General features: G+C 45.1%; 6 protein-coding genes across 6 annotated transcripts; 4 read left to right on the top strand and 2 right to left on the bottom strand.

Annotated features, from left to right (window-relative positions):
• Positions 1-654: 654 nt before the first annotated feature.
• Positions 655-3,816, top strand: CTRU02_210027 (hydantoinase; the record flags this gene model as incomplete). The annotated part of the gene is made up of 4 exons (XM_036720845.1): positions 655-700; positions 781-2,883; positions 2,946-3,511; positions 3,568-3,816. 4 exons carry the CDS (start codon positions 655-657, stop codon positions 3,814-3,816), a joined length of 2,964 nt encoding a protein of 987 aa, XP_036587685.1.
• Positions 3,817-3,955: 139 nt separating this feature from the next.
• On the bottom strand, positions 3,956-6,605 carry CTRU02_210028 (transcription factor; the record flags this gene model as incomplete). Its single annotated transcript, XM_070205381.1, has 9 exons — positions 3,956-4,730; positions 4,793-5,110; positions 5,162-5,239; positions 5,293-5,440; positions 5,497-5,679; positions 5,744-6,019; positions 6,071-6,377; positions 6,486-6,510; positions 6,577-6,605. 9 exons carry the CDS (start codon positions 6,603-6,605, stop codon positions 3,956-3,958), a joined length of 2,139 nt encoding a protein of 712 aa, XP_070061029.1.
• A 614-nt stretch (positions 6,606-7,219) lies between these two features.
• On the bottom strand, positions 7,220-7,537 carry CTRU02_210029 (uncharacterized protein; the record flags this gene model as incomplete). Its single annotated transcript, XM_036720847.1, has 1 exon — positions 7,220-7,537. One exon carries the CDS (start codon positions 7,535-7,537, stop codon positions 7,220-7,222), a length of 318 nt encoding a protein of 105 aa, XP_036587687.1.
• A 2,873-nt stretch (positions 7,538-10,410) lies between these two features.
• CTRU02_210030 (CFEM domain protein) lies at positions 10,411-10,773 on the top strand (the record flags this gene model as incomplete). Its single annotated transcript, XM_036720848.1, has 1 exon — positions 10,411-10,773. One exon carries the CDS (start codon positions 10,411-10,413, stop codon positions 10,771-10,773), a length of 363 nt encoding a protein of 120 aa, XP_036587688.1.
• Positions 10,774-22,283: 11,510 nt separating this feature from the next.
• Positions 22,284-23,942, top strand: CTRU02_210031 (amidohydrolase family protein; the record flags this gene model as incomplete). Its single annotated transcript, XM_036734013.1, has 1 exon — positions 22,284-23,942. The coding sequence occupies one exon, from the start codon at positions 22,284-22,286 to the stop codon at positions 23,940-23,942; it is 1,659 nt and encodes a 552-aa protein (XP_036574274.1).
• Positions 23,943-26,208: 2,266 nt separating this feature from the next.
• Positions 26,209-27,138, top strand: CTRU02_210032 (wsc domain-containing protein; the record flags this gene model as incomplete). Its single annotated transcript, XM_036734012.1, has 1 exon — positions 26,209-27,138. One exon carries the CDS (start codon positions 26,209-26,211, stop codon positions 27,136-27,138), a length of 930 nt encoding a protein of 309 aa, XP_036574273.1.
• Between the last annotated feature and the right edge of the window lie 300 nt (positions 27,139-27,438).

A 27,438-nucleotide genomic window follows, 5' to 3' on the forward strand; every position in this document is an offset into this window, starting at 1 on the left:
TAGGTGTTCCCGGTTAAAACTATTCAATTTGCTGGATTTTGGGTTCTGACTCGGCCGTCGAATCAACTACTGTTCTCCTCTCAGAGTATGCCACTGAAGAATTTTTTTTATTGCAATTCAAGTTAAACGGAGACGAGACATAAATACAGAAAACGGCACACAAAACCTTCTTGTGATACAGGAGCGAGTGAGAATCGATGCTGTAGGTCCTTGGCAAGTCCTCAATGATGCAAACTCATGTGCAAGCTGAGGTGATTCACGACAAAGCTGATGAAGATAAGCTGGTTCAAACTTAAATCCGAGACGCCAAACCGTCTACATATTAACTATTTTCCCCATACGTATAGCCCTGGCAAAAGTGGTTGCGTGTGCATTAGCGAGAGGGTCACTCGGCTTTAGTGCGACCGAGTTAGATAAAGTCGCCGATAAACGGAGTTCATCTCCGTTACTTGAACCCCACCTCCCGAGTGATTCTGCCCGCATCAACTACGTGCCAAGGACACGGAGGTCATCACCGAGAACCATTCAGACCACGTTTACGCAAGTTTGCACGCAACCGCCCCAGCAAAAATTTATTCTTGCGCGCTGAGATCCCACTGAGTTCCAAGCCACCCTTGGAGTTTTCATTCGTCATTGTACGAGATTAGGGCTACGATGAGCTCAACTAATGGAACGTTGGTGGTGGGAGTAGACGTCGGAGGTAAGCAACAGACAGGCCTCCCAGACTCACTCACACACCAATTTCTGAACCTGGCAACTGACCGTACTTTTGAATTTCAGGCACCAACACCGACAGTGTCTTACTGGATGTTTCCAAGGCCAGCACGGAGGCTGTTGTCGCATCTCATAAAGCTCCCACAACGTCCAATGTGACTCTCTCCGTCCAAGCCACTCTGAAAGCTCTCTTGGACAAGTCAACTGTTAACCCGGCCAACATCACCGCTCTTGCAATCGGTACGACGCATTTCTTAAATGCCATTATCGAAAGAGACACTTCACGCGTGGAGAAAATTGCAGTCCTTCGCCTGGCTTCTCACAACTTTTCCACCGGAACACCACCATTCGCAGACTGGCCAAAAGCCTTGAAACGCATCATCAATGGCCACTCGGCGATTATTCCAGGCGGCTGCAATATCGATGGCACCCTTATCGGACCGATCGACCCCGCCGTTGTCCGAGAGCAAGCGGCGATTATCAAGTCCAAGGGCTTAAAGAACGTTGCTGTTATCGGCATCGGATGTTCCACTGATAAAGACTACCACCAAGAGGACGAAGTTTCCAAGATCCTTCGCAGTGAGCTAGGCGAAGATGTTAATATTATTTTGTCTCACAACATCGCCGGACCTGGCCTGCTCGCTCGTGAGAATGCCACGATCCTCAACGCCTCCATCCTCAACTTTGCTCAACGCACGATTAGAGCCTTCATCGGCGCCATGCGGCGGATTGGCCTTCAGTGCCCGTTGTACTTGACATCCAACTCTGGCCATCTTTTGCCGTTTTCTGAGGCGATGCAAGCTCCTATCAAAATCTTCTCATCCGGAGCTACAAACTCTATTCGCGGTGCCGCCTTCCTCGCGATGAACGCAATTGACCAGTCTGGTAGTATCGTGGTTGACATCGGTGGCACTACATCAGACGTGGGCTACCTGTTGAAGAATGGATATCCACGACTGTCGAAGAGCTACACCGCCCTGGCTGGCGTGAAGGTCAACTTGGAGATGCCGTCTGTCGAGAGTATCGGCCTGGGCGGAGGCTCAATATTGCACACCAACGAAGATGGCTCCGTTGCCGTAGGGCCAGACAGCGTTGGCCATGATCTCGTTTCCAAATCTTTGTGCTTTGGTGGTGACGTGGCTACCGCGACCGACATTGCAGTCGCATCAGGTGCAAAGATTGGGAACACCCCCGTGTCGTTGTCAAGTGATTCTCTTGAGAAGGGCAAAGCGCGGATCAGAAAGATGCTGGAAGCCGTCATTGACCGCGCAAAGCTCTCACCTGAGCCTTGCACGGTCATCCTCGTAGGCGGAGGCTCGATTCTTTGCCCATCCGAGCTTACGGGTGTCAGCAAGGTGGTGCTACCAGAACACGCCGGCGTTGCTAACGCGATTGGTGCTGCCATTGCGAAGATCTATGGCTCGGCTGAGACTATAATCCACGGATCGGATATCCAGGGCGGTATCGCAGACGTGAAAGCCAAGGCCATTGCGAACGCCGTGGCCAAAGGCGGAGACTCTAGTTCCGTCACCGTCCTCCACGAGGAAGTTGCCGGAGTACCGTACGTGGAAAACCAGACTTCTATCAAGATCGAGGTGGCCCTACCCGCAGATCACAATCGGGTGTACTCGGAAATGACCAAAACGGCTGCTCCAGATCAGTTGGTCAACGAAGAGATGTTTGAAGAAATCAAGAAACATGAAGCGGCAGACGTTAATGACGAAGACGATGACGAGGGTGTCGATCTGAAAAACTACCGCCCTCAGATTGAAGCTAATGGTCTCTGGACTCTCTCCGAGACCGATCTTCGGTTCTTGTCTATTGGATGCTATATACTAGGCTGTGGCGGTGGCGGTTCCCCATACGCACCCTACCTTCAATTGAAGCAGCTATTGACGGAAGGGGAGACGATGAAGATTATCCGCATTGAGGACTTGAAAGACGACGAGATGATGCCACCAGTTGCTAGTGTCGGTACGCCTGCAGTTAGCATCGAGCGTCCTGGAGGAGACGGTGTCTGGCACGCCATGCAGGAGATGGAAAAGGAGATGAAGACCAAGTTCGAGAGACTGATCGCCACAGAAATCGGTGGAGCCAACGGTGTTGCTACGTTGATTTGGGGAAGCTCACGATACTACGATATTCCGACCGTCGACGGTGACATGATGGGTAAGTTACCCAGGCCGCTGGCTGTTGATCTCCATGAATTGCTAACATGAACATCTCTACAGGCCGTGCTTATCCTCAATTCGAAATGGTTTCGCAGTACATCCACGCCAAGTCTATTAACGAGCTTCTTCCCGTAACGCTGTGCAGCGGAACTGGTCACAACGTGGTAATCCCGGCTACGCAGACGGATGAGACCTCGGCAGGTATTGCTATCCGCGACGCTTGCGTTGCCATGGGGTCGGCTGCTGGTGCTGCTGGCCGTCCCATCCCTGGAAAACTCATGCGTGAAGTTGGAATTCCCAACACTTACTCCCTGGCCTGGCGTCTTGGACGTGTCGTCGCGTTGGCACAGCAAGCCGGTACCGTTTCGACGGTAACTAGAGACCTGATTGAGGCTGCTGGCGGGCCAGGAGGCGCAAAGGTGCTGTTCCAGGGCAAGATCCGCAGCGTCGAGAGTACCTTGACAACGACAGCGCACAGCTTGGGCAAGGTTACTGTTGAGAGACTTAGTGAGAGCGAGATGGAGACGGACATTGATAGAGTTGGCGAGGGACTGAAGGAGGTTGTCGTTCCGTTTATGAACGAGAACTTGGGCGTTTTGGGCAAGCTTGAAGATGGAACGGAGAAGGTGAGCGATATTTTCTCAATATGCGATTGAACAGAGTCGTGCTAACCTTGTGATAGGTCCTTGCTACAGTTCCAGACCTCATTTTCCTCCTCGACACGTCCACCGGAGAGGCTGTTGGCGTCCAGGAGTACAGGTACGGACTGAAGGTGGCCGTTATGATCATGGCTGGACACCCGCTCTGGGCAACAGAGAGGGCACTTGAAATCGCTGGTCCCAAGGTTTTTGGGTTGCCGCACGATTATAGCTCGGAGCTGCGTTACACGAAGCCTGTCAGTGTCATCGACGAGTTCCGACAAAGCGCATAATATTTCAACAATGAAGAAAAACCGGCGAGGGTGGTTACGGGATTGAACGTAGGATCATAGGTATCTTGTGTTCAACATGATCAGAATTGGTGAATCATTCAACTTTGTTATCAGATTTCCAAAAAGCTGGCTGCAAATGCTATGGCATCGGTGGCTGGTCTGACAAGTCAAACTCCGGTAAGCTGTCGAGGAAACTTAAATCTGAATCAACAAGGAAATCATTGCCAACATTAGCCCAGTACGCTGCTTCTTCATCCAGCACACCCATCGGTTCCCATAAATGCTGTATGGGATTTTCAAGGTCGTTAATGTGGTGCGCTGTAGACCCCAGTCCACCAAGTGGTTCTTCATCTGGAGTTATGACAGGTTGATTTCCGGAAGATACGCTTCGAGATTGTGTGCCCGCCAGTGTCGATGTCGTCGTCGTCAGGTCTTTGTGTAGAGACAAATCTGGACTACTTTGAGACCCTGCAGTTTCTCTTCCTGGTTTGCTTGAAGGACTGCTGCCATGGTGATGATTTGGTGTGAAAAGGCTTTTGAACCTGAGCCTGGCGGCTTCCGACAGCGTCCAAGATGGGCCCATCTCCTGCATGGCATCACCAAGTATGGGGAGTAAAGTATCCCTCATTGACGACGGCTGATTGCTGCCTTCGTGCCGACATATGACCAGGATGGCATTCATGGACAGTAAAGCGCCACCCAGAAAAAGTAGAGGTGCGTTTCCGAGAGTGTGTTGGCCTTTGAAGCGTTGAAGGATGTCAATGATGCCTTCTGCACTCGCCTTGCATCGCCTGAACGAGTCAAAAAGCGGATCCTCTGTGCCCTCTGGCTTTTCTTCTGATAAAGATGGCATATTTCCGATAGACGCTATGAAAGGCAGGTTGAGGCAGATGCGAATACTATGGTAAAGAGTGCTACAGAGCAGTAAGTACGCAGTCAATAACGAGACGTATTCTCCCCAAAAGATGTTACTTACTGGAGCAGTGCCACACTGGGGTGTAGGACGTCTTTGTTGGTAAACCACTTCTTCCAGCGCATGTCGGCTGGAAGTGCCTCATGCCATGCAACTAGCCTAGCATTCAACTTGTTAAGCGACACTTCGGTCCATTTTCTGGAATGAACATCATTCTTCTTCTTGGGTGCGAAAGTCGTCGAAAGCATATCGTGTATGATACGAGCTAGCTCTATTTGCTGGTTGAACACTAATGTCAATTTTGGGCCGGCTGGGCGCAAGGGTTTTAAGAACTCTAGATCATGGGATTGGAGCCAGTCTTCCCATATAGGCGGGTCGTTACTAATATCGCAATTAGTTGAAGCCTGAGACGACAAATCAACGGGAACTTACGGAAGAGGTTCACTAAGGTTGACGTCTGCATCACTCTCATGCATGATGGTAGGCCGTCCTAGAAGAAGACTGAAGATTCTAGGAAGTACCTGTCAGTAGCGGATGCAGAGTTCATCGCTGGCAGCACTTACTTGTCTGACAAGAAACATCCCCAGTATATTCGACGGCGGAATTCATTATCGAATGCGAACGGCAGAGCTGACTTTGGCTTCTCCTCCGATTCCCAATGCGTAGGGTCTCGTTGGAAACCAATATCTTGACCCATTCTGAAGGCCATCCCTAGGCTACGTTAGTAATTTCGTGGTTCCATCACGGGAATAGGCCGTTTAACTAACCTGAAAGAAGCCACCCCCTCGAAATATTGCCGCGCCCTACCTCATAATACGCACAACAAAGCAATGCTTGTACTGAGGTCGGTCTAGGTGCGTTCAAGCCTTCATTCATCAGGATGTTCTGCGCATTTGCGTTATATGCATCCGCCTTGGCCCTAATCTCGGGATCCTTGGACATAAGTGCGCCTTTCGAGTTCCTTATATCAGTTCCCTCCATTCTGCTGAAATCGAGTTTTAAACAGTTACTCACCTATTGCTGCAGCAGAATATATGAGTGGCGGAGAGCAAAAGTCCCCGTCAACCGGATTCTCCTCGAATTCTGATATGAATGCTTCTCTGTCGATGAACATGAATAGCGGGTACTGCCACATGAAGAAAAGTCCGAGGCATAGACGCATTGTCTGGTGAGTAAGATTACTCTTTTTCTCATGGAACAGCGACGGTTTCGAGTTGACCGATGAGTTTGCGTATGCGTCACCAACGTCGTTTTGGAAGATGCTTGTCGGGCCATGATATATCATTGAGCCTTGGGAATCAGTTGACATTTAAGCAAGTCTAGTAACCGGTCGCAACTCACCATCAGTTGTCTCTTGCAGTGAGGCTTTTGTGAAAGCCTCGCTCAGCGCAGCTTCGTCCTCTAACGGCAAACCAGAGAACGACGGCACATAGTCTTTGACTTGGACTTCATCCAGAATCTTATCTCTTTCGCTATTGCTAGCCTCCTTAAGTCTAGCCAAGAAACCATCAAGCAACGCGATCCTCGACTCCAGTGCGGCGACATACTCACGTGACACTGGTGGTCGCTTGAAGTCGCTCTCACGGAATTCGCATTTCACCGAAGCAACGGAGCAATTGCCACACGGAAAGGTGCGGGAACAGCGGATCTATTATGGCTCTGTATTAGCTGGGCACAAGTCTTTTCTTTCGGAGTTTTCAATGGGCATCGGCTTTATCAGCTCCAGGGACAACATGGGCTATGAACACCGAAGTACCTTTCTCTGCTGACATCGCTTACACCTGTGTTTGAAATTTTTTAGTATACTGGTAATTTGGATTGTATTACATGATGCGAACATCACTTACGATATTCGCTTGACGTTGTTCTTTTCCATCTTCGCATCCGGTTCTGGGCGAGCAACCATCGGCGATGAGGCGGAACAGGCGGTAGGGCTGTGAATGCGGGACAAAAAAAAAAGGACCCCGAGGTCACATGTTTGACCCTGGACGACTCTGTTGGTCCCTGGCTTTTCTCTTTTCCCTTTTTTTCGGGCCCCCTCATCTTTGCACTGGGGATTGTGGGGGTTTTGGGTGGAGTACTATCTAGTAATATCCGTAGGGGATCGGGGGATATCATCAGAGGGTAACAGGGATGGTGACATATCAAGTTCACTCACACATGACGTTTGAATAGTACGAGAGGTGCGAATTCCGTATTTTTGTGGTTATACTTTCATGGATAATGGGGTATTGATTTATAACACTGAAGATGGCGAATTCCTCGATTATGGCGACTGACACGCAAGAGTTGAAGTCAAAAAGGCCTGCCTGGAATGACTGTTTTAAGGCCATGAATGCTGGATTGCGTGAAAGTAAGCATGGAAACAGTTTCATTGAGCAATACTGCGGGAAGGCAAGTGCTCGTTAAGCTAAGGCTCAAGGCACAATATCTCGATGGAATACAAGGGATACACATTCATATTTCAGCCGGCGTCAAGCAGCTCTTGACTCAGTAACTTGCCCATCGATAAAACCTGTCGGGTCCGCGAACGTCGTCATCGGAATCAGAAACCTCGTAGCCCTCCTCAAATCCATCGGGGAATTTCGCCACTATTTTCCTGCGAGCGTCCCTATCAACATTCATATAGTTTTCTAGGTTGATCTCGTAGGGTGGGAGATCAGGATATACAATCTTCGTGTAGAAATGAACCGGTCTATCCGTGTGATAATACTCCCTCATCTGAATGAACCATCCTCCCCACCAATCTTCGTCAACTTCGCCTGGAGCCTCTATATGAAAGATAGCAACCGTCCTCAAAGCCTTCATAGTGCGTAAATGGTACCCATGGTCGTAGAAGAATGTCTCCGAGTTGAACCCTTCAACAATAAGCTTTTGCATAAAGGGAAGCTTAGCGGCGAATTCCTCCAAGCCGTATTGGCTAACGCAGACAGAATCGATCTCAAAATTGATTCAGTCATATCTATGAGGAGCGTTCTCAATAGTAAAGCCCTTGGTGTAGTAAAGCTGTAGATAAGACCGGGCTTCTTTACTGACATGGAGGATAGCTGGGGGCTGCGCACGCGGCGTTTGTTTATAAAAGAGATGGGGATAGGGGCTAGAACCAACGACAACAGTACGAGGCTCCATGCTCAACTCCCAGATACATTGGCGCAACTCAAGTGGCAACAGCGGAACGACATGGAACGTGGACATGGTGAGTCTCCTGGGAGCCTCCGCAGACTGGGTTGGTTTTTATTCACAGTCCGGTTGCTGGGACAAGATGTCTGGAACAGTTGCTAAGGCGGCTTGTTGGTACGATGTCCTGAGAGTAAAGAAAGAAAATCAAAACGTTCAGCAAATTGGGTTTGCGGCACAGCGCGGCGCGTGGGCAATTAAATACCCAGAAGCCAGGCCGACATTCCTGCCTATTTAAGCTAATCTGCGTAGGAGTTCGGCCCGAGGTGGATCCCCTGTTTGCCATTTCGACCCGATACTTGAGTCTTAACTCGTACTCTTTATTGCATGAATTTTGCATTTTTGTGGTTATGTTATCCTTCAATAGTAAGGCATTGTCCCGTAATACTGGAGATGGTTATTTAGTAGTTATGATAACTAACATTTACAAGAGTTAAAATCGAACAGACCTACCTGATATGACTATTATTTAGACTCTAGACAATGCTTTAATAACCACCCAGGTTAGACGAAAACGACGTTCTGTTCCTGATAAACACCGCTAAGAACTTATTGTGATGTAGGTACGGATACAGAACGAAGGGCTCTTGCTCAAAGGTTTTGCCAGTCGAACCTTGATGGCGGCGGTGTGGCGGCGGTGTGGCAAGAATAAGAGTAAGGTGTGTAACCATAGAAGATTGATAAAGCGACGCCTGCGGGCACGCATAGGTCTGTTAGACTAGTTGGGGCTGCTCTCAAAACCTTTTTGCTTACTACCTATGTAGAGGTCGAGGGTTCGAACACTGGACGACGTCGGCATATCTCGTCAGGCCAGCGCCAAGCCAAGGCCGTGCTGCCAACGAATTCTCTCTCTTTTTCTTCTTCCTACACTGTTTCTTTTCCACTCCTAAAGTCAGAAGTGAAGTCGCTCCATTTAATCGCTTAATGATTCATCTGCTAAGCATCAGACTGCAGAATCAGGGTTAAGACAAACCTGAAAAAGGGGGCACCTTCAAAACTACTCATACCATTACAAGGCGCTTGAAGAAGAACGAGAGACCGTCATCGCGGATGAGCTCGCCAACGTGGGCGTGACTATCTACAAGCTGGTCAACGACTCGTCAAGTGCTCTCATGACCATCTTCGGTTTCACCATGGGCAGCGTAGTCTCGCGCCAGCCCTTCAAGAAGGCAGCGGCGGCGCGGCACAGAAAATCCACCGAGGGGGGAAGCTCGTGCCTTGGGCCCAGAAAGATATGCAGACCTGGCGGACGTTCACAAAACATGCTTGGAAAAGAAATAAAAAAGGGACGTAATGGCGCTGCTGGTAGACTAGGCACTAGCAACCTTTGAGATCCCAACACACGGACAAATGCGACAGCCAAGAATGCCCCAGGCGTACTGCGTGTTTCCGTTGACATAAAACGTTGTAGATGGATTCTCTTTGTTTATCCGCTCGAATCAAACTAGCCAACCTAATCTTGTTCATCTGTAGTTCGCGCTGCTCGCTCGTCAGTCCATAAGAATACTCAACCATGCCAACGTCAAGTAAACCGACTTGAACCGGCATGATACAGGTATGTTGGCCTTAGGTCAGCCCAAACGTGGCAATAGCAGTTCGCATGGCTCACTTCATGGAAGACCAGAACCCTGGGCGGGCAACTTAGAGTTGGAAAAACCCCTTATTCAAAACGAGTTTGCGTCCACGTAACGCCTATCGCTACCTTCGGCCCTCCCCTGATAGTTGCAACGTCGTATCTCACCATGCTCGCTTCTGTTGGCAGTTTGCGTCGAGCCAAAGCCCCGCTCCTTGTTCCCTGTCAAGGGTCCAATCCTGTTGCGTCGCTGATGCTGATGGAAGGCCGGTAACAACGGCATCGAAACTTGGCGAATGCTTGAACGAGCTTTGGCTTGGCGGAAGTCTAGGGAGTGCAAGACCTTAGACTGTTGTTGGTCATGCTTTTTTTGTCTTTTGTTTTCTTTGAGTCTCTCGACCTGCCTCATCCGGTCAATGAGAATTACAGACAAGTTCCGACCGCATCTCTGACCGAGACCCCGCTGAGCCATACAGGTAACTGTAATCATGTGTGGAGGTGAACTTTTTCCTATCTTCTATTACTCACCTGCAGCGCAGCTGCGAGACGGACATTAACTGCATTTTGCTGCTTTTATAATGTGGGTAATCCGTGGTTACAGAGAGGGCCACCATCCGCTACGGATCTCCAATCATATGGTGTCACGATGATTTTTCTGGTTTTGAGTTGCTGATGGTTCCATCAGCCTCGGATCAGACGCAAGGGCTTATTTCTCTCCTTTCCTCTTCCTAGTATTCCCTCCGTGAGGGTGCTGTCTCTCTCAGACCGCGACTCTCTTTTGATCCCGATTGCTTTGCACGCCACACTCTTTCACTTTTCTTGTTTGAAAGCAGCGTTTTTTTCGTTAGCAAACCCCGCGGCAAAGAGAACCAGCCAAGTCGCAGCGGCGGGCGTCGCTTTTGTTGCCTTCCTCCATTATGCCGTTGGGTCCATGGTTGAGCCGCGCCATTATCTCACCAAGCGCGAAAGAGCCCCTAAGATTCCATACGACTTCAACACCATCAAGACGTGTACTTGGTGGTACGACAATCACGAGGGCTTTTCGTGCAAAGAGATCCGCGACTGTCGCTTCGGCATCAGCCCCGAGGACTCCACCCGCAGGAATCCGTCCGTGACACCCGACTGCGGCAACTGGCAGGAGCTGTCGTACGGCATCCGGCCCGATGGCGAGCAGAACATAGCACATTGTCCATATCTGACTCTACGACAACGACGACCATACTGCCGCCGCAACTCCTACGACCAGCAAGCCGGCCCTGCTCGGATAGACCTCTCTGGGCTGCTACGCCGTTGAGAAGACGCTGAGCACCCGCTCATCCAAGGTGCAGAGTGCTGGTGCGGTGCCTTTGTAGCTGATGAGAGCGTACCAGAAGAAAGATTGCAGCACTCCTTGCGCCGGTGACGCCTCGCAAACATGCGGCGGCGCCGACGTCATGAATATTTACGAATCCAAGCTCGACGACGCCCTACTGCCCGGCCCGATCCCAACTGAGCAGTCTACTACGACGGCTGCCATCCGAGACGATCACGACTAAGTCTGGCTCGGCAATCTCCTCGCCTACTTGGTATTTGTCTTGGCTTGGCAGCCCGTGGTTTTGTCCTGATAAATTCGATTACTTGAACATTTTCCAAGCCACAAAGATGATCTAGTTGCGATGTCGTTCTCTAGGACTTAACAAAAGCTACATTGAATAAGACCCTAATATATGCCAAGATTTCTGTCGCACCACGACTGTCATCACTTGAGATAGATACCTAAATTGCTGCAGGACTAGGTCGCTATCCCCTGACAATTCGTCTACGAAGTATTAGACTGAAGAATTAAGCCACGCTGAAAGAGGGGGAACCTTCAAAACCGCTCATGGCAATTCACGTCCCATTGAGGCGCTATGAGACATTTGCTGTCGTTTTCGGAAAGAGCCACTCATATTTATTCAATGAATTCTCGAGTGTTTCATTTCGCCTTGGCTTTTACTGTGAACAGTTTGTCGGGAAGCTTAAGCTGTCATGTCTTTAAAAATTCCCCAATACGGTGGTTAAACATTACGCTTCTGGCACGTGGCAATGCGGCAACGTACGGTCAAGCAGAGTTTCCAGAACCGTTGACGGCGACTATCAAGCGGGCCGCCTGCTGGTCTCACTTGATCTGTTCTGGAGCTAGGGCATTGACGCTAGCACGTTCCGATTCAAAGTAAAGACTGACTGTTGCGATAGTTGGAATACGGAGTCGTGTGGCACTTCCAGCCACACGCCCGCCAGGCTGAGAGGCCCAAGCCTCCCAGACCCACGTGACAGGCCAAGGGGGAATATCCCTACCTTCTAGTCAATAATACTACTTTTCAACTATCATAAACTATCGATTAGAACTAATTTACTATTATTTATTATTAACGAACGGAATTCCGTTTTACCCCTTGTAAAACCTATACTAATTAGTAGTAAACCTTATAGTTGCTATTAATTTGGTTAACTTTATAATTACTACTTTGCTACGGATAAACCGTAGATTAGCAAGGTTAATACTAGAAGAGACGACTTCTTAAACTAGATACCTAAGCCTAGGTAAAAGTAGGGATTTCGTACTAACGAGAGAAGAAGCGAGAGTAACTAGGATCTACGGAAACTAGCAGAAGAAAGCTTCTTTTCCTCGAATCTACTAGCAATCCGATTATTCGAGTAACCTAAGGACTACTATGCTTACCCTAGGCGGGATAAGGTTAATCGTAGCTAATTATCGCTAGCAAGAGCGTTCTATTACGCGTTTTTAATTACTAGAAGAAGAGACCTACCGAATCGACGGTCTTCTAACCTCTTCACGCTATAAAAGCGAAGATTTACAAATCCTATAAGGGATAATAACTTCCTTAACTATAACTATCCCTTATGCGTAGTACTAATCATAAAGCGCCTGCTAGTTTCTTAATAAATCCCTAGATAAGGTACTAACTATAAGGCGCTTGCTATAAAAGACTTCCCTACTAGAAGAAAAATATGTTAAAAAGTAAGTAGAGACTACCGGTAGTAATCCGCCTATATAGCTATACGTATATACCTCCGAGGCTATAGCTTAGGAAAAACATACATAGTTATAAGCGTTATAAAGCTAACTATCTACTAGATTTTAAACTTCTTAATAGTAAGGAGCAAAGCCTAAAGTAAGAAAGAAAGATTTATAAAAGAATCTATAGTAGAACTTTCTCCTTACTAATTCGAGACTTATATATACCTTTATACCCTTTAAGAATATTAGCAAGAACGGCGTTAACGGAAATAAATAATAAACCGATGAAAATTACCGATTTTACGATTCTTTCCCCTTAGAATCGTAATATCCCGAATCGTCTTTTAACTCCTACTTCTAGGCTTATATCTTATACTAATTGTAGCTAACGCTATTAAGGATTAGAATTTAAGATTCTAAATAGAAGTAATCCTTTTATATTATTAAAATAAAGCGAAATTTATAAGAAAGATCGCTTACAAGCAGCGTTACTACTAAAAGCTAATTAATAGTCTCTATCCTATAGAGAATCGAAAGTATAATCGATCTAGTAGTATAAGGTAACTAGGCAATCGATCTTATAAACGCTAGCCTATAATAACTAGGTTCCTATATAGGTTTCTTACTTAAGACTTATAAGAAGAGGAATCTTATAGGCTTCGAGCTATAGAACGAAGTTTCTCTCGATTTCGCCGACTAGTTAGAAGAAGACTTCTAGAATATACCTCCCTTAATCTTACGATTTTTTAGAAACTATTTAATCGGTAACGGCGTCTATATCGAAATAAATAGTAAGAAAATCTTAAAAAACGTAGTATTAGCCTTTAAAAAGGAAGAATTCTACTACTAGTCACCTTAAGAACTCGAACAAGGCGTTAAGAGATATCGTAACCTAAAGGCTTTAATAAAAGACCCTGAATTCTACGAAGAGATTATAAGACTAGTAATAATAGCTAATAGTATAGGAAGAAGAGTCGAACCAACCTTATAGCTACCTCTTTTATAAGAATAATAATAGTAGCAACTACCGTACCGACTGCTATATCCTACGGTCTCTCTATTAATAGACTTCTAACTATACGAGTTAACAGACCGTATCGGAAAGTAATTAATAAAATTCGCGAAACTATACCCCGACGATATAAAATATAGCGGCGATATATACGATATACTCGAAAAGAAGATGCTAGTATTCGTAGATTACTATAAAATGCTAGGAATTTATACCTCCTAATATAACAAGGCACTTCCCTTAATACTAAAAGGAATAGCTAAAACCTACTTCTACGCCTTGATTAAAGTAATTAACCTATAGCCTAACTTCGAGACTATAATTAACTAATTAAAATTATACTTCGAGACTAGGGAAAGGCAATAAGCGTACGTTACGTAGTAGAATATAACTACTCTTCCCTAAATTATTCGTAATAACCTTAGAAAGACTAAATCGGAGTATTTTAACATACTATATAATAAATTAAGCAAGATTCAGCCCGGTTTACTATAACAGGATCATAACGACCGATCCCTCTATACCTAACTTCTATACGCTTATAAAGATATTCTAGAGTATATAATAGCGTTATTTATACCGGCTAAGACGTACGAGGGACTTCGTAGCTAATTAATCTCGTCGATCGAGACAGCTACCCGTCTTAACTAATAACAATTTAATACAGTAGCCAACCTACTAAAGCAGTACTAGACCGATAGAACTTTTAACGGTCGAGAGCGTTATTTACGATATAGTCGTTTATTACGAAGTCGATCATTACGAGGAAGAAGCCGTAACAAACCCTTATTACTACTAACGCCTAAGAAGTACTACATATATAGAAAACCTAACTGCTAGTTAACTAAACATACTATAGAAGAGAGACGAAAAGCATACGAGAAGTTTAAAACTACCTAATATGCCTAGGATACGTTACTTCTAGCATATAGCTAATTTCTCGTCTAATACGAGAGTTTCGACGGGTTAGACTTATAACCTACCGCCGAAGACCCCTAGTAATACTACTACGTAACCGAATAAACTAGTAAAAGTAACGAAGAGGAAGAGACTAGTAGTAATAGTTAATTCTAAGTTACTATTTATTTTACTATAATAGTAATTAACGGTAATAAGATCGCTACGATCCTAGCAGACTAGTTAACCTGCTATGCTATTACGAAAGAAGACCTCTTCTATAACCAACTAGAACCGAAAAAGCTACCTTTATAATTTATACTCGAGGGATACTACTCTGCCTAGAACTTCTAAGGGATTATGCCCGACTCGGGCGTAGTAGGATTCTCAACCGCTAGCTACCTACAATTCGTAGCCTTATAACAAATTTACGAAGGAATTACGTTAAATACTAAGGCGGCTAGCGGCGTTATAGTAAAATTCGGCGATAGGATACTACTAGAGTCTATAGGGACTACTAAAGTGCTAATACTGTTTAGAAGCGTTAAATTTTACGTTATTAAGACTAATACTCCCTTCCTTATATGCCTAGGAGATATAGACCGATTAAAGGTCTACTTTAATAACGTTACGAATACCTTTATCTAAGGAAATAAGGTTATACTTATTATTCGCAAATAAGGCTACCTATGGTTATTACTTAATAAGGAGAAACTACTTGCCTAGAACTACCTTTTAGACGCTAAATTACGACGGGTTTACTATCGCTTCGGATACTTATCTATTTAACGATTATATAAGGTGCTTTAGAAGGCTAGCTACCTAGTTGAAATTACGGTAATTAAGTAACTATCGAAAGTCTGCTATCGATGCTAAATATACATACTAGCGTTATTACGGTTTAAATTTACGTTACGAGACGATTACAAATTTAACTACGAAGTTATTACTAACGTAATATATTTTAAAGGTAATAGACCGGTCTTCTATATCGTCGATACCGCTATAGCGTTTAACGCTACCCGGTTCTTTAAGGATATTTTTGCAAAAGCTACTTAGGAAGCCTTACGCCTTTGCTAGATAGATATATATTAGGGACCCCTAGACTAGCTAGTTACCGATGCTAGAATAAACTTCCGCTTAATAGAATTCCGAAACGCGGCGAAAGGAATAGCAATTAAAATCAAGGAAATTCTTATAAAAGCCTATAATAGTATTAGGAAAGTTAAACGATACTATATACTTCTAAGGAAGGCGTACGAAATTATTAAAATAGAAGACCTAACAATTACGCTAGAATTAGTACTTTAAATAATAGTTAAAGTAGTTAACGATACTGCTAGCCTAAACGGAATAATGCTAATACTCTTAGTATTCGGCTTATACCTACGAATTACTGACGATTTGCTACTATCTCCCGAAGTTATAAAGCAGGCGAAAGCGATTAAGAAGGTAATAAGCAAAGTATACGAACTTTACGTAAGGCGATAGGTAGTAGAAGCTATCGCTACTTATAATAGTCTTAATATAAGGCTAATTATTAATTTACTACTATAGTTATAAGTACGAGTATAGCGCGAAAAGAAGGGCTAAACTAGACTATTTACTTTAGTAGTTATAAACGGCAAAACCTATACTATCGATATGCTACGTAGTCTAAAGACCTTCTAGTCTACTATAGTCAAACTATACTACGAAGATCCTGATTAACTACCTAATTCTATCGCCGCGCTAGAAGAAGAAGAACCTAAAGCTAAGATACCGTAGTAGGAAGTAGTATGCGACGAAATTATTATCGCTAGCGGAAGTTGTTGGAACGGTAGGTAGGAATCTCGTAGATAGTACGATATCCTTATAACAGGGTATTAGAGTAAGGGAACTTGTACTTATGAAGTAGGGCTTTAATAGTAAAGAATGTATAGGCTTATATTGAAGCTGAGTTGGTTGAGGAACTAATAGCTAGCTAAGGGAGAGAATTAGGCTAGTTATATAGTAGTATAACGTCGCCTATAATAGCTAATATAGGAAGCTATAAGCTAGGTTTAGTATACGTAAGTATATACGTCAACTAGCTTATAAAGCAGCTTATAAATCAGACTAGAATCTTCTTTAACTAAATAGACTTTTAGATAGGGTTAAAGAGAGTATTCCATAGGGATCTGAATGTCATATGTTTAAACTAGCAAGCAGCCATTCTTAGCTAGTTACTTTTGTAAGTCCTACTAAGTCTTAGATAAGACTAAATAGGATAAATAAGTAAAATAGAAGTATAATATACTTATACTTCTAACAGAAGTAGTAAACCGGACGAACCGTAAGAGGTACCGGAGCTACCGAGAAGACGCCTAGGCAGACCCCGGAAGAGACTACTACTAATCGCCTATTTTATAAAGGAATTTAATAATAACCCGGATTATTAATAAATATTCCTATCGATTAAGGAGTAAGTAGACGAAGAATTAGTAATCAAACTACGACGAGAAGGTATTATTACTATACTAAGCAAACCGTTCGAATAGTTAACTAAATAAGAGATTAATAGCCTTATTACTAGAAGAATATTTAAATTTACTTAGTTTAATAAGAGAAAGTATTAAAACGTATAAATCTTCCGATCTCGTATCGTTAATAAAGTTAAGGGTAAAATAACTAAACCTTACGAGAAATCGAGACTTATAATATAAGGTTATGCTGACGATAGTAAGAAGGCTATATTAAACCTAATCGCTAACGATTTAGTAAGTAAGTTAATAGCTAATTCTATTAATTACTTTGTTACTCTTATAAGAAGAGAAATAACTATAGCTTCGAGATATTATATAAGCTTATGTTTAATCCTTTATAAGGCTTAATTATACTATTCTCGCCTACCTACCGAAGTAAATTTAAAACTAGTACTTAAAAAAGACTATTATAAAGGTTGTAAAGCCTTTATACGGAATTGCAAAAGCTAGAACCTACTAGTAAGTAACGTATTATAAGTATTATAAAGAAAATCTCTAGATAGTTACTTCTTCGTACGATCTATACTTATTAATCTTATCTATTAAAAATCTATACTTTAGCTATATTAGTATATAAACCGATAATACCTTCGGTTTATTAGATAAGGCGTTCTTATAATTAGAAGACGAATAGTTAGAAAAAGCAGCTTTTATAGCAAAAGCGAAGAATATCCTTATAATTAACAAACCCTTCTAATTTAATAGAGGGATAATTACGCTATTAACCGATAATTCGATTAATTTAAGGCAAAAGGGATAAGCTAAGAAGTTACGATATATTAAGACTACTAAACCTAACCTAAAATAGTAATATATCGAATAACGCGTTAGAAAGGCATATATCGCGTTAATTTACTAACCCGAGGCTTGTTTCGATTTATCTATTACTACCTAATACTAAGACCCCTTGCTAGAAGCGATAAAAGTACTAAATCAACGGATTCGATAGTAAATAGAATCGCCTAACCGAGGAATAACGTTTATCTTACTCGACCTTATAATAGCTAAGCTATTTATTTTCGTTAATAAGTCGTTTATTAATAACTATAACCTTTCTTCCTAATTAGGGTTTCTAATTATCTTAGCTAACGATACTTTCTTTAATAGTAATAATAGAGAATTTACGATTTACGGTAACCTTGTTTATTATAGCTTTACGAAAAGTAAATAAGTTACCTATAGCGTATTAGCGTTAGAGATCTATAGGATAGTTGCTAGCGTCGATATAGCTTACGCTCTCGCTATAACCTTAGCGATAATTACTAACTACCTTAACTTACTAACGATTTAGATAGTTATCTATACCGATTCTTATTCGCTATACGAGTATCTTGTAAAGCTAGGCATTACTAAAGAAAAGCGACTTATAATCGATATCATAGCGTTAAGATAATCGTACGAAAGACGAGAACTATAAGAAATTTGTTAGATTAACGGCGAAGACAACCTTGCTAATACCTTTACGAAGAGCAAACTAAATCAAGCCTTCGAGAGATTTGTTGATAGCAATACGATAACGATACGTATAGAGGGATAGGTAATAAGACCGTAACTATGGGAGAAAGTAGGGATAGGAGGCCGAATTAACGAGGAGACGGAACTATATAGGGATAACGTATTCCAACCGCTTCAATACTATAAAAAGAGAGTTTCTAGTGTTGCGATAGTTGGAATACGGAGTCGTGTGGCACTTCCAGCCATACGCCCGCCAGGCTGAGAGGCCTAAGCCTCCCAGACCCACGTGACAGGCCAAGGGGGAATATCCCCACCTTCTAGTTAACAACACTACTTTCAACTATCATGAACTATCGATTAGAACCAATTTACTGTTATTTGTTATTGACGAACGGAATTCCGTTTCACCCCCTGTGAAACCTACACTGACCTTTTGGGATTGAGCTGAAAAGACTAGACTTGACCAAAGCTCACCTTGTTTAAGACAGTATATCAACTGAGTGATGTTCACAGGTTTTCAGCTCAGCCGAATGACGCCTCATTTGCAAAACACAGCCTGGTGATGGGCTAGCTAACATTTTCGCGCCTTGAGTTCACGACGATGCGTATCATGTTTCCTCATTGAAGAATACTGCTCCTCAATTCGGATTAGACAGCAGCCACCGTTGCCGCACGCGATACTGCCTTGAAAGTTACTGCATAGAGATTCAGCACATGTTAATATTATTTTGCCGATTGCTGCTTAGTTGATCTGTTGTGAAAAGCGCTTAAAATATTCCTCTCTCCTCGAAATACACACGGGCTACCCAAAGACACTACAGTTTGCCAACTTTTCTTTCTTTCCAACTTTTCTCAAATCGAAACAACCGAGCCTTCAGGGGTTGCCGAGATTATAGCATTCTATTCCAAAGATACCCAATCGTACACTTCTAGGCCAGGTGCGCTCAAATTCGGCAAAAGGGCCATTATCAGAGTTATTTTGGCCAAGTATGACAAATTCGCGTTCTGAGAAAAGCGACATTTCATCACCCACCTCAGGTGGCTCTGATGAGATCGAGCCGAACGTCAGAGAGCCAGCTAAATCACCAGCTTGTCGCCTTTTCTCTTCGCCCGAAGTTGACAACCAAACGCATGCGCACCGTTCAAAAACAATAATCAAAATTCTATACGAGTGTTGGTTTTTCGAACTGGGATCCATGATCCTCTGTCTCATACTATTTGGCCTCTTTGTGACGCTTCTCATTTATTATAATCACAAGATTGTGAACGACGGATATTGGTTTGAACGTCAGATTTCGCCGGCCAAGAATCTGCCTGCCCTGGTTGCCCTGATAGGCACCATGATGCGAGCTTGCATGTCAGTTCCTGTTGCTGCGGCAATGGGTCAGCTCAAATGGTATCATTACCTTAATCGACCTCCAAGGCCAATTTCCAGATTGGAAGCAGTTGAGGCAGCATCTAGAGGGATGGCTGGGTCTCTCAAAATTCTTCTGTCCAAGGAAATATTGTTAGTAAATAAATTCCCGTCGCCAAGTGTGCTACAGAAAAAGACATAGCTAACGCATCGATACACAGCTATTCAATAAACATCTCTGCGAGTTGTATCTTCGTCGTTGCTGTTCTTTTCTTGGCGACGTCAATGCAGAACACAATTGATGTGAAAGGAAACCCATTCTGGTTTGGCAAAAACGGCGATCCTGCAGCTGCCTCTTTGCCAGTCGCCGACACATACAACGGCACAGATTGGACAGGCACATACGGCATCGATTTCAATCATACAACGACGAACCCAACGATGCAGGCATCGTTACTCTTTGGATGGTCTTATATACTGAGCAACGTTATAGCCAGTGACATGTTCACAACTACGATCGACTGTAAGGCGGAGATTTGTCGATGGTCTGATGTTACCTTCCTCGAAATCGGCCACAGGTGTGAAAGCGCACAAACCGCTATCGACTCTGACGGATATGTCTATTCCAACCAAGCCAACATTAGTACCCGCCCTGAAATCTCTGGCCAGAACGTGTCCTCGAATGCTCTGCCGTCCTTGCTTAGCCTGAAGTCAAGCTTGAACGTGCCGGAGAATAGCGCATTCGGAAGGTCTTTCGCTGAACATCCAGGCCTACTTATTCATTTGTCAGCCATTACCAAAGATAGCACAAGAGGACCACAAGAAGCGGCAGAGTGTGTTCTATACTGGCAAACATCGTTTTATACATCAGTTATCTTTCAGAACAAGACTAAGACCCTCGATGCAACAACTCCCGACGAAAACAGCACGGCAAGAATTCAGACTATGGGGAACGGAGACCAAAACATAATACTAGAAGGTCCTTGTAATTCAGGACAAACCAGCAACATGACTGCAAACAGAACTTGTCCATACAAGGTTTCAAAAAAAGCTCACGAGAGCCTTCAAAGAGGCCTAAACGATCTTATCCAAGGTCGCGTGTATAAGCCAGATGAACACGCTGGCAAGGAATACAACGCAAGTGGTACCGTCCCAGAGTTGTTCATGTGGTCCTGGTTAACCGCAGTATCCAACACCACCGCGACAGGAGAAAGCCGCTTGTTGGCTACTTTGAAGGCGTATGCGGTTAACGTGGTTCTCTCAATCAATGCGAACGTTCGGAGCACTCCGTCGGGCTGGATTTCGGGAGAAACGGGCACAACAAATTCTTACAAAATTATCTGGTGGTATCTCTGCTATCCAGGCATAATGATTATCTTCAGCATATATATCCTCGTTTTTGTTATGTGGCAGACATGGGGGGAACCTACCTGGAAGGACTCACTTTTGCCTTTACTTTACCACGGGTTTGACCACCCAGCTCGGGACCAAGAAGGAGATCTTTTGAATCTCAAATGGATGGAAAATGACAGCAAACAGAAGGAAGTGGTGCTGCGCGATGATAACGATGGCTTGGGCCTGAAGCTGAGGGGACGTAGAGTTTGATATAATGTTACATTGCAGTGCGGGACTGGGACGCTTGGAAAAGAAGGATGATTCCAGTTTTGTCATCTTTCACAATCTGAGGCCTGTTTGAATGTTGCCACAGAGGCCATCGAGAATCATAAGTATTGTTTCGAGTTGTTGGTCCGTGACTTTGAGTTGTGACACTCATTTCACTTTTCCCAGCGGGACTGGCAAAAGCATGGAGATACCCAATTGCTCCTATTGGAAACTTTTCTCACCCGATGTGAGATTTGATATTTTCAAAAACCAAATCAATTCAAGTGATCACTTCATGAAAGGTTTGATGTTCCCATCATACTGGGAAATTTACTGATGTTTTGTATCACGCCTGGTGGCAGTGCTCACATAATGTATGCCGAGAACTCAAAGTACTTCATGAACTAATCCTCTTACAAGGCTCACTAACGGCCGCGTATATTATCCTAAAAAATGCTTGATGATCTGCACACTGAACGCTTTCGAGGTCAAGATTAAAATTCCTCCTTACCGTGCGTATGGCTCAGTGATGGCGCATGTGTGCAGGATTAAAATATCTAGATGGATTCTGACATCATCTAAACTCTCCCCCACTTCTTACGTTATCTACACCAAGGTTTGGTTTCTTTCGAATTCGAAATCTACAATGCCAAGACCGTTTTATCTTCAAATCACCGATTCCGGAGGCATTGCGTGGTTTTCAATACCACCGAGTACCACCCCACAAGTCATGTTACAACGCCGAGCGACCGGCCGAGATGTCGGATTTGATACCCCGCATGCCCCTCGTATCTATGCTATCCAAGCTATCAGGATCATGCAACCTTGCCCCTCCTTCTCATCTCGCCACCTTTCATTGTCAAAAAGGTAAGTAGTTGAAACTTCAAGTTTGAAGATGTGCAGTTCCTAGGCTGATGCAACCTCCAGCTAACGCCTACCGTCGTCACCTTATCACCAATTCGACGCCAGGCACATCGTTATGACGGCCTCAAAATATGTCGTTTTCCAAAACGGGAAATTCTTCCGGTCCAACAAGGCGCCTCCCGGCCAGCGATCCGAAGCAAACTTTGCGGAAGCTCTAGTTATCAAAGACGGTGTTATCAGCTTCGTAGGCAAAGCCGATGCAACGGAGGTGCAAAGTGCGATTGACGCTGGGGCCGAAGTCCGTGATGTTGGTGGTTACACTGTTCTCCCAGGACTTGTCGATGGACACATCCACTTGACTCAACTGGGACAAACCTTGGAAAAGTTGCGACTGGATGACTGTAAAAGTCTTGCAGACATCAGGAAGACGATTAAAGAGTATGCAGTCGCCAACCCCGACCAGGCGCGCATTTTCTGCAGTGGCTGGATGCACTTCATGACGCCTGAGGGTCCATTGGCCTCACTCATCGACGACCTTGACCCACGTCCGATTTTGATTACTGCAAAAGATTTACACTCTACTTGGGCAAACAGCGCTGCTCTTGCTGAGCTGGACTTGGACAATGAGCCAGACCCTCCGGGCGGCGAGATCGTGCGCGACCCCAAGACGGGCAAGCCCAGCGGTTTGCTGTCCGAAGCGGCCAGTATGAAGTTAATTCCTCTGTACATGGCCAAAGTGTCAACGCCGGAAGATCGCATATCGGCCGTCAAGACCGCGATCGATGATTATAGCAGTGCTGGTTTCACTGGCTTGGTTGACATGGCAATGGAAGAAGAGGGCTGGAGCGCGATTCAAGATTACCGTAAGCGGGAGAAGGAGGCTGGCAGGAGACTCCCAATCCGCTTCGCTGCTTACTGGATGATTCTGCCGAGAGACAGTGACGCCGAAAACATCAAGCAGGTCGAGAGAGCGGCAGAGCTCGCGCGAGAGTTCAATTTCGAGACCGACCCGGACTGCAGGCTCGTCGGAATCAAACTTGTCTGCGACGGCATCATTGACGGATGTACTGCATCCCTGAAAGAGCCGTACAGCCACAACAATGACAACTGCGAGCCGGCCTGGTCGCCGGAGCAAATGGGTCCTGTAGTAGAAGCGGCGACGAAGCATGGCCTTCAGGTTGCGCTCCACGCCATCGGTGATCGGACCGTGGCCAACGCCATCGATGTACTTGAAAAGTATGTCGGCCCGGAGCACCGTCCGCGTATCGAGCATCTTGAGGTCACTACCGAAGAAGACGCCAAGCGGCTCGGAAAGCTGGGCATTACTGCATCAGTACAGCCTGTACATTCCGACCCTGCGATCCTACGCGCCTGGCCGAAGCTCATCGGCGAGCATCGGTGTGGTCGAGCTTTTGCGTACAGCGAGTTTGCCGATGGTGGCGCACCCGTGGCTATTGGCTCTGACGCCCCGACTGCACCGCATCACATTATAAACAACCTTTACATTGCTACGACGCGGAAGTCCGCCCGCGAACCCGAGTTGGAGACGGTGGTTAACCCTCACTTTGCCTTGTCTCTATGCGATGTGGTGGCTGGTGCTACGGAGGGTGCGGCGAGAAGCTGCTTCTTGGAGGACCGTGTTGGATCGTTGGATGTCGGAAAGAAGGCTGATCTGGCTGTGCTGGATCTGGAATGGGAACCATCAAAGGCACTTCAGGCAAAGGTTGTGGAGACATGGTTTGATGGGCAGCAGGTGTTTTCTGCCAGAGCTTGAGACGGGGGTGATGGAGTTACTTAGGTCTGGTGTTGGTTCAGTAACGGAATGAAGGCGTATAGGGCGGAGGTCATCTGATGTACCTTAGTTGAATGTGCAAAGCATGGAGAGTTGAGGATCAAACTGTCTATTGACAAGTTTTTAAGTGCTCGCAACCTCAAAACTTTCTGATAAATGCCTAATTTGAACCAAGGAGGCCTGTAAGCAGTTATGATTACCAAGACATCCAACGGTGATCATGTTAAATCATTCCCTTTGGGGCTCCTGCCAGAGAAGTTTGTTTTGCAACAAATGACAGATGGGTTCTCTATTAACTACCGCTTTCGCTCAATTCCACTCAATATCAAGTTCACCTACCGCAGTAAGAGAATCGAATGATCTGTGACTTGATATAAGTTTTACCTGCTTACCGTGAGTCTGTTTAAGCAATAGTGAGAATGAGAAGTTTGCCCATCCACCACTGAACTTGCCTAATGAAACGGGAACCCATCATAATTATCCACATGAAATTGGCTGTGCGCTTCCAAGTCTAACAGAGAGAGATAGAGTTCAGATAATGTTGCAAGCACCTGAAACCAGTAAAACCATGACACAGTAGTAAGCTTGAGTGACAAAAGGCTTCACAATTTAGAAAATTATAAGCACCCCGTCGTTGACGTTTTAGCAAGTATCTGAAAGTCCTTGGATATATAGCAATAGACAATGGGTCTGGAAGATAGTTTGAAGCCTGCTGATCTAACTAATAGTACCGTTAATGGACGTGGTTCGTGGACCGTATCGTTCTCAACACGACATCTCTCAGACTTGGAGGTAAGCCATGAGGGAGCATAGAATTCAAGTTTCGTTATTCTAGACTTCCAATGATGTCGTGCAAAGGGGAAAAAAAAACCATTTTCCATACTAATTTTCGGGAACTTTTAAATGAACCACGATATTGCAAGGAACAGAGGGACATGTGAGCATGCTTGAGCATTTAATGAAGTCCTACAGGAGGTTTGCCAATCCGGATCCTACCGAAACCTGTCAAATATTCAATAAAGGCATAGTAAACTTCAATTTTAATAGGTTTCCTAAGCGATACAATGGTTTGGGTGACGTTCGCCTTCTGATCAGTGGTGTCCCATTCCGCTGAGGCGTATGTTAGCACACCGAGACACTTGGTATGTCTTAGACAGTGGTTACACGAGTCATTCCAAATCTGACAAACAGCTCATTGTTCAATAATAAGCTTATTTATTGTTGTTGATAACATTCCAGTTGTATGCGCTCCTCGCCTCATCAAGTAGGAAATAAAGCACGAAAAAAAGGCCTTACTTTAAACACCAGTTACGATGAGTGCATACCACGAGAGGGATAATTAATGATGCAGTGAGTATGCAAGGACTAGATAGAGCGACAATTTAAAATACGTCGAGCTCTTCGCCACGAACAGCCGCAATCTGGTGATGTTTAATTACGATCTGAGGCGGGCTTCAAGCCCAATGCTTGTCGGTTCGTCAGTGCGGTATACCCAAAGATTAATGAGTGGTTCAACAAGGCGTTTTGCAAGGGAGACTTTTTTTTGGACGACTCCCGAACCTAATAACTAGAGTGTCTGTTGCCACGTCAATTCCATGTGTACATTTGTTTAAGAACTATTGAGTGAAGTGTGAGACATTGGCTGGCAAAGCCGAAAACCCACCACACATCGCGAGCCTTGGATCCACCCAGTGTCCCTTGCGTAAAGGTTGCTCAGCCAAGATGCCACATCTGGAAAGGCGTCATTATTGCTCAAAAGTTACTAATCTAGGCGAGGAGAGACATGAGTGGCTGTACCACGCAAATATCGTATCAAAAACAATCTCCCATCTGTGAATACCATTTGAAAGCAATCCAAAACGCCCGTAAGGCGATCCACTCATTGCGCTTCAGACGGCATGCTTAGTTGAACTCAGACGCCTGTTAAGACGCTTGCTGGCAAAGAATCATCTTAAGATTAAAAACCTGTAAGGGATGGTCAAATCGCCTCACGCTTGACTGGAAATATGTTTCATTGTGAATTCGAATTACTTTGATGCAGTGGTGGTCTTGACCTCTCAGTCAATCTTGGTCCACGTTGGAAGAAAACGACGAAGTGCAAGATCCTGTTTCTTGAGGCGGAACCAGAGAAGTAAAAATGGCTCAAAGTGTTTTAGTCTGATACAATGGCGCTTGAGGCAACATGTAGTGGGTTTGGCGGATTTCTAGATAAACATAAAAGGTGCTGGCTTTCCGACATCGTCAACAGATGTTGTCCTTCTCCGTACACAACAAAAACCTAATCTCTTGGGATCTCAGTCCACTCGTTTACCTCCCGAGGTCTAGTCATTCGTTAAACACTGTCACTCATTCCAACATGCGCTCCACTACCGTTGCCGCCTTAATGGCACTGGCCGGGCTGGCTCAGTCTACTGCCGTGGTTAGCAGCTCTGAAGACACATGCACCGAAACTGAGCACTCCACCACCCCCTCGGTCTCTTCAGAGTCCCAAGCCTATCCGGTTCATACGGGCACTGGACTTACAACCTTGACTCGGATTACGAACTCAACGGGCATCTGGGGTCCCACCGGGGGCCCCGTGACTCCGCCAGCCACCCTGACGAGCACTTACACGGCTACTATCACCCATACTATCACTTCTTGCCCCCCCGGCGTGAAGCCATGCGCCATCGGCTCGGTAACCACTGTGGTTACCACAGTCACGACAACCTACTGCCCCGAGACGCCACCTCCTGTTCCTTGTCACAATGGAAAATGCGACACTCCCCCTGATTGCAATGGAGAACACTGCCCCAGGCCCAACCCTCCTGGCAAACCTCCTCACCCTCCTGCAAACCCCCCTCAGAAGCCGCCTGTGGATGGAAAGCCTCCTCACCCTGAGCCACCCCACGAGACCAAGCCGGGATCTCCTGAACATACGCCTTCCTACCCACCGCAGAAGCCCCCTGTTAAGCCCCCCCATCACCCACCTGCTGAGCCTTCCCAGAAGCCCTCTGAAGACTCTCCTCAGCCACCTGCCAAAACACCTGGGCACCCTGATGAGCCCACGCCCGTCCACCCCTCACCCTCTGCCAAGAAGCCTACACACTCAGTTGTTGTGGCTGGGGCCAGCAAGGAAGCATCCAAATACATCACCTTGGCCTTGGGAGTCTTAGGAGGCGCTGTGTTTCTCCTTTGAGAGACTTTTCCAGGAAATAATGCTTTGAAGAAATCTTCAAACAGTTCGAATTGTTATTCAGTTGTAATTCTCTTCTGGCCGGATGTCAAAAATTCGGTCTTTCGATGGCTTTGGATGATAGCTTGTGTATCGAACGATTTTGGATGAAGATGATTAAAGACGGAAATACTTGTAATATGAACTAGATACTGAATAAATGACGTTGTTCTCCTCCCTTTCTTCTTTTCTTAATCAAACACGTTATTCCGTGACGTTAACGACCATTTAAGTGCATGGTTAAAATTTACTGCAACTGAAGAT

This window comes from Colletotrichum truncatum (genome assembly GCF_014235925.2).
Source record: "Colletotrichum truncatum strain CMES1059 chromosome Unknown Contig_0006, whole genome shotgun sequence".
In the NCBI taxonomy this organism is placed as follows: Eukaryota; Fungi; Ascomycota; class Sordariomycetes; order Glomerellales; family Glomerellaceae; genus Colletotrichum; species Colletotrichum truncatum.